General features: G+C 47.0%; 1 protein-coding gene across 1 annotated transcript in view; it reads left to right on the top strand.

Moving 5' to 3' along the window:
* The first annotated feature begins 641 nt into the window (after positions 1 to 641).
* The window catches only part of VEGFC (vascular endothelial growth factor C), a 109074-nt gene continuing 100678 nt past the window's right edge, over positions 642 to 9037 (top strand). Inside the window, exon 1 of the mRNA XM_043557921.1 lies at positions 642 to 1065. Coding sequence (XP_043413856.1) covers positions 919 to 1065 — 147 coding nt within the window. The 5' untranslated portion in view covers positions 642 to 918. The remainder of the gene's footprint in view (positions 1066 to 9037) is intronic.

The following is a 9037-nucleotide window of genomic DNA, read 5'->3' as shown; positions in this document are numbered from 1 at the left end:
GGGGGGCGGGCGCGGAGGGCGAGGCGTGCCGGTGGGCTAGGGGCAGGAGCCCGGGAGCCGCCCGCCGAGGACAAAGGGTCGGCCTGCCTTCCCCACCACGCCGACTCGGTCGCGCTCCCCCTCCGCCCCGCGCGGCCCGCCGGCCCCAGCTGGACTCGCCCCACGGGCCGCGCTCCCGGGAGGGGGGCGGGGGGAGGGGACGCGCGGGGCGCCGGGGCGGAGGCGCGGGGCCGCGGGGAGCGCGCGGAGCGCTTCCGAGGGAAAGTGAGAGGGGAGGGCGGCCGGGCTCGGCACGCTCCCTCCCTCGGCCGCTTTCTCTCACATAAGCGCAGGCAGAGGGCGCGTCAGCCATGCCCTGCCCCTGCGCCCGCCGCAGCCGCCGCCGCTCGCCCCGCGCTCCGGAGCCGCCCGCGCCGCCGAGCTCCCCCGGCCTGGCCGCGCGGCGCCCCGCCGCCCTCCTCCCGGCCGCTGCTCGCTGCACCGGGGGAAGGGGAGGGGAGGGAGGAGGGGGCCGCGGGCTCCGGGGGGTGGGGGGGCCGCAGGGGCCGAGCGGCGCCGAGGGGGTCGGCTTTGCCCCCCTCTAGCCAGAAAGCGAAAACAGAAAGGCGGACCGAGGCGCCGTCCCCCACCCCCCCCTCGCCCTCGCCCTCGCCTCACCTCGCCGGCTCCGAATGCGGGGAGCTCGGACGTCCGGTTTCCTGTGAGGCTTCTACCTGACCCCGCGCCCCTCCCCGGCCCCGGCCAGCACCGCGACGCGAGGCGTCGGGAGCGCCCAGCCGCGGACCGCTGCCGCCGCCTCCGGCCGCCCTCGGGGGGTCGCCGGCGGCTCCGCGCGCAGGGAGCGCAGCGTCGCGGGGGCGCCACGCGCCCACCCCGCCCCCACCGCGGCCCGGCCGCCGCGCTCCGGGTCCTTCCACCATGCACTTGCTGGGCTTCTGGTCCCTGGCGTGTTCCCTGCTCGCCGCTGCGCTGCTGCGGGGTCCGCGCGACGAGCCCGCCGCCGCCGCCGCCTTCGAGTCGGGACTCGGCTTCTCCGACGCGGAGCCCGACGCGGACGAGGCCCAGGTAGGTGCGGGGCCGGGCCGGCGGTGGGGGGCGACCTCGGGGCGCTGCGGACCCAGAAGCCGCGCCGACCGTGTGTTGCTGCTTCACCTTCGGAACGTTGCCTCCAAAGTTATACCGAGCAGGCTGCACGCTTCCTGGGAGAAAAGTTTTGTTTTTGTTTTTGTTTTTGTTTTTGCATAAAGTTGTTACTAAGTAGGAAAGCCAGAAAGCCTGGTAGACGCAGCCGCTGAGGTGGGGTGGGGGTGGTCGTAGAGATCGCGGAACCTGCTGGGGAGCAGTCGTCCCCCGGGGGTGCGCCCAGCGGGCTGGAACCCTCCCCGGGAGCGCGGCTCGTCCGGGTCCGCACTGCTCTTTTCCCTCCGGGGCAGATTAGTGGGAGTCCCCTCGGCTACTGGGGCCAGGACGACCGGTCAACCGAGGTTCATTTTCCCGGAGTGTTCCCCCTAGGCGGAGCACCAGGCGATTTTAGTATAATGTGGAAGGGAGTTAGTCACCGGGGCTTGAGGGCTCAAGACTTCACAGTCACTTGGAGAAGTTGGCCAAACTTGAGCTGCAACAGGATCTCCCGTAGATCACGATCAGGCATGACTTTTCAACTTCAACCTCTGCGTTGCTGAAATCTGGTCCTGAAAGTCCTGAACAGTAAGGTGGATTGTTGTTTTGTTGGGTTTATGAAATAGCGGTTTAACCCTTTGCCGGAAAATGTTGCCAAGACACTTTGGAGACATTCTGATTTTCAAAAAGCAGTGACCGTAGGTGTGCCCGCTTCTCAACTTGCTTTTCCAAAACGTGCGCGCCTAAAAACGTTCAGATCTGACATTGAGGATGGATAGTATTCGTAACAGAGTTGGGAAGTCCTGAAGAACTTTTTACATTCCACATACTCTGGGACGTCCCCGTTCAAACATGCGCAGTACCCCTGGCTGGGTACAGAATGCAGAGCTTTATTTCAACCGATGGCAAGTGGAGAGGTGCCCATGGTGTGTGACTATCAACTGTGAGTTGACTTGATTGAATGACATATGTTGAATGTGCAAAAAATGAATTGCCTTCACAGTTATTTTGCAATACGTTTTAGATTGAGAAGACTAATTAAAAAAAAAAAACTACCTTTAAATTTTAAATTTCGGGGTGGGGGGGGAATTGGAAAAAAAACGGAATTTGTCATTCAATATAGAAGTCAAGGAAAACAACCTTGCGAATAAAAAAACTGTTCAATTGCCGAACAGAGTGTATTCTAGGACCTGTGAAATTCCCACTTAACAGTGGTAGAACTATTATCGTGAGAATGTCTTCCTGTGCTTAAATGCCACAAAAATGTAGCATTAGACCCACTAACACTTCCTGTAATTGGAATGCCTGGAGTTTCATGATATCGACTCACTTTCTGTTTCTGCAAAGTCAAGCCATTAAAGGTATGATCTAGTAAGGCAACACCCGGAGAGGTGGCTGGTGAAAGAGACCACGTAACCTGTTCCAGAGCAGGTTATTGCCTGTGATTACTTTCTTGAGTTTACAGTAAGAAAGTGTGAAGAAGGAGGTAAAATGAGAAGTCTTGCCTGATAAGCCAGAAGCCTGTATGAGAGTCACTCACTGGTGGGTCGGTCGTGAATGAACATGCCCCTGTGTGCGCATGCGTGTGTGTTATAGGTGGGCGTCCCGTTGGAGGTTAAACTTGTTGTTAGTCTTCAAATCATCTTCGCTGGTGATGTAATCAAGTTTTTTCTTTACTGGGAAGAAAATCCTTATGCATTTTTATTTGCTTTTCATACTTAACCATCTTTTATATCCTGTATGGTGCACGTGAGTTGACATTCTGTATGTGATACGGACTCTTTTTCACTTGGTGAAACATCATTTTAGGTCTCTTGAGTTCCACGGACCACAGGACAGTATATTATGCGTGCACTAAAGTGTTCCTCATTGGTCGAGTGGAGGCTTGACAGGGCGTGTGTCATGAATGCCTTCAGTGAATTGCTGTGTCCCTGCCATGAAACTCCCAGAAGACCTGGTCCAAAGACTCCATGTCTCTCCCTAGTGGCCTAAACAAGTGACTCACAGGGATGGAAACCTTGGAGAGGGAACTGATTGTTAATTTCCTGCGAAATACCTATATCCCAAGAAGAGATTTCAGAAGGTAAATAAGGAACACTGAGTATATAAAATCTCCAACAAGTGCAGGGTTTTGGTTAATTCACATTTAGGAAGTACTTTTGTAATGTTTAAAAAATACAAAATAGCTCACAAACTATAAACCAAGCTTAGCCATCCAGTCCTTCACCCCACCCACAAAAGCACACAAAAATGGGGAGGTAAAATCACAAAGAGAAATGAGATCTCCTTGTCACTGGACTTATATTTGCATTTATTAGGTTCCTCTTTCTAATTATCCATGGTACATGACTTACTAAAAGATCCCAAAATGTTTCCCTGAAGGAGAGTAGTGCAAGCAAGCCAACATCAGAAAAGTGAGGCAAACACAGTTTTGCCTATTATACAATTAAAATTAACTAGGCGTGATGGGAAAAAGAGGAAATATATAGAATTATCATCCAACTAAAAATAAAAAACTGCAAAGCCTAGAAAGAGCAACTAGATTGCTAAATGCAATTATTTGCCAACATGACATTGCACAGAGTTCACTCTGGTTGGATGAAGTTCAGGATTTTGATGTTCAAAGAAAAAACTGTTTATAATAATAAAGGAAGAATTATGCGAAGTATACTTTTATTCCAAAAAGTGTTGGACTGGGAGTATAAATACCTAGATCCTTATATATTTTTAGAATAATGAATTCAAGGAGAGCATGTCTTATGTTGCACATGCCTTTGTTAAAGGTCAAAATCAACAAAAGAAAGCTTAAAGATTTATAATCTTGTATCAATTAAGTGAATAATCTAGAAGATCAGTTATTCTTGAGTGACAAAATACAACTTCTGTTTTACATAACTTTAAGTATCCCTACTTTCTAGTTTAAATGAAAAAAAAAAGATTAGCTTAATATTAACATGAATTGCTTTAATGAGAATTGCTATTTTAAATTAAAATAGTAGAAGCATATATGGTTTATGGTGTCTATCACAAAAAAAAACTTCCTAATATTGGCAACTGGTTTGTAACATGCCAGGTTTTCTGTCTCTATTATTTATAATTCTGCATACTTTTGTACTTGGTTTATTTGCATTTATGGTTTCAAATTAATCAGTGATGATATTTTTCAAAATACTATCTGTATGTTACTCGCATGAGAATTCCCTAGAAGTCTTTAATTTTTTCCTCTTACCTGAGACCAGCCAAATCTCTCGGTTTGGGTCTAGGAATATACATTTTTAGTGAACATTCTAGATTACTCTCATACACAATGACAGTTTTAGATTCATTGGTTTTACCATCTTCATTATATAACTGTTGAGTTTGCAAGGTAATGTGTTAGGGATTGAGCATCTTAAAAGACATAAGCCATTTTCCTCTCTTCAAGGAGCTTACAACTCAGGTAGAAAAAAGAAAATCTTAAGCACAAAAATACTGTGAGATACCAGGGGAATGGTACCAAAGCATTGTCTGTGTCCCGAAGTTGGCACAAGACACTCAGGCATGTGGCCTGGTTGGTCTGAGTGCTTTGGCGTAAGGCTGGACTTGGGCTAACAACTCGGGTGAGAACTTCTAGCAGATGACTAGACTACATCAAGCACAGGAATCCCTTCGTGTTGTGGCTGGCTTGAGGAGGTGAGAAGGCAAGGGGATTATATAGGGTAACAGTGAAGAATCGTAACTATGAATACGTTTTTAGAGGTGACTGGGGCTGCACTGCATATGGCCCACGCCAGTTGAAGGTGGGTCATGGAGGGTGATTCGTGCACTGAGCTCCCGAAAGACACAGGGAGCAAGAAAAGTATTGGAACCATTTGTGGGATGTTATTAGAGATCACAAAGACTTCTGGGGACGTGGTCTAGTGACCAGCAATACTCTAGAAGGGGAAGTGATGAATACGGCAGAGTGGAGGCAGTGAGAATAGCAGCCAAAGCTGTCACGGAGGAAGAACCCATAGCTTTGGTGACTGATTTACAAGAAAGATTAGGAAGTGGAAGAAATGGACCTTGGCATCGGTGTTTTCATCATAGGACAATGTTGGTCCTACATGCAGGATTAGGGCGTCGCAGAGAAGAGCAGAGGCTGGTTTTCATGGACCGTTGATGGAGGATGACGGCATTATTCTGTAAATCACTTAAGATTTTACTAGACTTCAAACTCTTTGGAGAAGCAAAATAAGCTTTGCACATTTACATCCTATTAAAGGAAAATAATTGCCTGGGATCAACGGGACTTAAATGGTGTAATATCCGTAAAGTATTTGAGCATTTGACAAGTACTATTACAATCCCCAAAGGAAAATTAACAGTATGCATAGTCTACTGCCCTGCATTCAAAATAAAGAGGCAAATTTTATTCCACTGAATTAGGCCATAAATGCAACTATAATATGTAGTCATGGACTTGCAGCCTTCTCTGGGCTTCACGCCTCAGTACCCATGACATTTCCTGATGTACTGCAAATGTCCATACTTTCTGGCAGCAATCTTTAGAAAGGAGGTTCGGTAGTAAGGAAATACATTTGTGAAAGTGGAAACCCATGAATTCTCTTGTCTTCACTTCACTCTGCATCAGTTTATGGCGGGTGCCTGGAGTTCCACTCCCTGGAGTCCCTTTCTGAGGAGGGCAAAGGAATACATAATGGAAGGATTGGATTGGGTTCTTGCAAGCTTCCTGCCTTATGAGAGATTTCTGACCAAACTCTGAGTGATGCCGGGGATCTATGGTTTGGGGCATAAGAAACTCAATTCATCCTTCATTTTGATTTCCACTTCTGTGTAGTCTTTCTTCTGAATTGTGAACACCTGATTGGCAGTCATTTGTTCGAGAATCAGTTATCATCAAAATTACTTCATAGGAAGCAGTTACCGATATCGGTGGCATGGCTTCCAGACCAGTGGGTCTCTATTCTTGTCCTTCTGAGTTGCTCTGAGAAGGTGGAGGGTGGTGGACCGGGGAGGTGTCTTTCTGGCCTTCCAGTTCTAGAGCTCTTGATATGAAGGTCTTGGCCTCCTATCAACGTGGAGGAGGAGCTATCAACCAGGAGCTCAGTCTCATAGCTCTTTCTAGGGTGTTTTGGGACACAGGGGTGGTGGGAGAGGAAAGATGGTTTCCTGTGCCCCTGGCATGGCTTTTGTCTTTGGCAGCTATAGTGGTATTCACAGGTTCTAATTGCCCCCTGGTACCATACATATGTCTGAATATTGCATAGATGTTTACATCATAATTCGCTTTCCTCTACGACATCCTCGGTATCTATCTATCTGTGCCATGCACTGTGCTGAGAGCTTTACAAATTAAGTTTGTTTTTCACTACATCTTTTAAATTTTTTTAACGTTTATTTATTTATTTATTTATTTTTTTATTTTTTTCAACGTTTATTTATTTTTGGGACAGAGAGAGAGACGGAGCATGAACGGGGGAGGGGCAGAGAGAGAGGGAGACACAGAATCGGAAACAGGCTCCAGGCTCTGAGCCATCAGCCCAGAGCCTGACGCGGGGCTCGAACTCACGGACCGCGAGATCGTGACCTGGCTGAAGTCAGACGCTTAACCGACTGCGCCACCCAGGCGCCCCTAACGTTTATTTATTTTTGAGACAGAGAGAGACAGAGCATGAACAGGGGAGGGTCAGAGAGAGGGAGACACAGAATCTGAAACAGGCTCCAGGCTCTGAGCTGTCAGCACAGAGCCCGATGTGGGGCTCGAACTCACGGACCGCAAGATCATGACCTGAGCCGAAGTCGGCCGCTTAACCGACTGAGCCACCCAGGCGCCCCTTTTTTCACTACATCTTTATGGGATGGATGTTATTCTGACTTAGCCAGGAGCAAGGATAGAGCTTTTTTGTTTCATTTCTCGTTTTATTTACTTTTTAATTTTTTTTTAACGTTTATTTAGTGTTGAGAGGCAGAGAGAGATAGAACATGAGTGGGGAAGGAACAAAGAGAGAGGGAGACAGACTCTGAAGCAGGCTCCAGGCTCTGAGCTGTCAGCACAGAGCCCAATGCGGGGCTCCAACCCAAGAACCATGAGATCATGACCTGAGCCAAAGTCAGATACTTACCCGACTGAGCCACCCAGGGACCCGCATTTCTCATTTAAAAAATACTTACACGGCATATGTTTTAGAAAAGTGTGATAAGGGGTTTGGGCCTTCCGGATTTATGAAAGACCCATGACCATATATATATATTCCTTTCTTGTTGTAGCCGGGTGCAGGAAGGCAGAGAGAAGAGGTACTCTGCCTACCCAGTTACTTTTATTTAAGTCCTGATTCCCTACAATTAGACAAATCTGAAATAAACCTGTGCTTTCTTCCAGGCCTTACCATATGGTGCCCCTCTGACCAAAGAGCCATCACAGATGGCCTAATCCATAATAGTCTCGTAAGAATGACTGCGTAACAAGAATCTTCACCAGAATTCCTGACAATAATCACACCGTTTTTCAAAGTTGCACTACTCTGACTTCAGTGAAGGATTATGGTCTTACCTATGCCAAGTGACCTTTCCAGGAATCATTGGATTTGGAGAGAACAAACTGTGGTTGGTGGAAGCATTACAGGCCCTCTGATTTCTGGGCACCCATTGTCTTATCTTGTACCAGTTACATTATTTCTGGTAGAGGTGCAGTCAAATACTACCTGGTCCCACGTTTTGTTGCAGAACGCACATTTGTAAGTGCAGATTTGTATAAATTTTGACTTAAGTATCATTGAGTTTTCACATTAGAAATAACAGAGGTAGCAGAGAACTTCAAACAAGGGATGATAGTTCAGTTAACTTATAACGTAATTCTTCAATTTACATTAAAGGGGCGCCTGGGTGGCTCATTTGGTTAAGCTTCTGACTCTTGGTTTCGGCTCAGGTCATGATCTCACACTTTCGTGAGTTTGAGCCCCACATCAGGCTCTGTGCTGACAGTGCAAAGCCTACTTGGGAATTTCTCTCTCTCCTTCTCTCTCTGCCCCTCCCTTGCTCAAGCTGTCTCTCTCTCTCTCTCTCTCTCTCTCTCTCTCTCTCTCTCTTTCAAAGTAAATAAGTAAACTTTAAAAAAGTGTTTAAAATTTTCAGTAAAAATTATAGATTTGTCTGGGTAATTGTTTCTTCTGAAATTTCCTCATGTATATTCAGGTGGTTCCTATCCTTAAGTTGATTTACTCTTTTTCAGAATTTGTAGTTTAACTGTTAGAAGAAGACATTGTCTTTCTTGGCATTCATCGTAAGAGTCAGTCAAATGGATGCCTGGAAATGCCTTTTGCTGGTAGATTCTTACTGTTTTCTGGTACTGATCATGAGCTAGTGTCTTTCAAAGTGTTAGGAGGCTTTCATGAAGTTCTGGAATCCAAAAGCTCATTTTCGTAAATTATTTGGTGCTATGACCCTGATATAACATAAGGCTATGTGTAGTATTTATCCTCTGAGTTTGAATATTTCTAAATTTCATTAAAGAAATAGTAAGGTGTTCACTTATGAGATGTGTATACGTATACCCGGGTTTGCTGAAGAATTCTGGGATCTGAAGTTTGCGCAGGCTCCAGGACAAGGGGAAGGGATTGGATTGTTGAGTGGTTCTTTTCCAAAGGCTTCCCCTAGTCCCCTGATCACCCCAGTGACCACCTGGAGGGGATACTGAGGTACTCAGGAAGGAGGCCACGGTGATGCTGCTAACTCCACTTGCCCATTAGTATCAGGTTTATGGATTTCTTACTCCAAATTCTCCTATTTAGATTGACTTCAATTCAGGGGCATTTTAATTAATTCTCACTAGTAGCAGCTTCAGTTCTAGGCAGGAAATTACAATGTGGTGAGTGATCACACAACTTAGAGTGAGTGATTCTTGTCTATAGCAAGCATGTGATCTTGTGTAAGGAACAAG

Source organism: Prionailurus bengalensis, chromosome B1 (assembly GCF_016509475.1).
Source record: "Prionailurus bengalensis isolate Pbe53 chromosome B1, Fcat_Pben_1.1_paternal_pri, whole genome shotgun sequence".
NCBI lineage: Eukaryota > Metazoa > Chordata > Mammalia > Carnivora > Felidae > Prionailurus > Prionailurus bengalensis.
The sequence above is the reverse complement of the archived record's forward strand: the minus strand, read 5'-3'. Positions and strand labels throughout refer to the sequence as shown.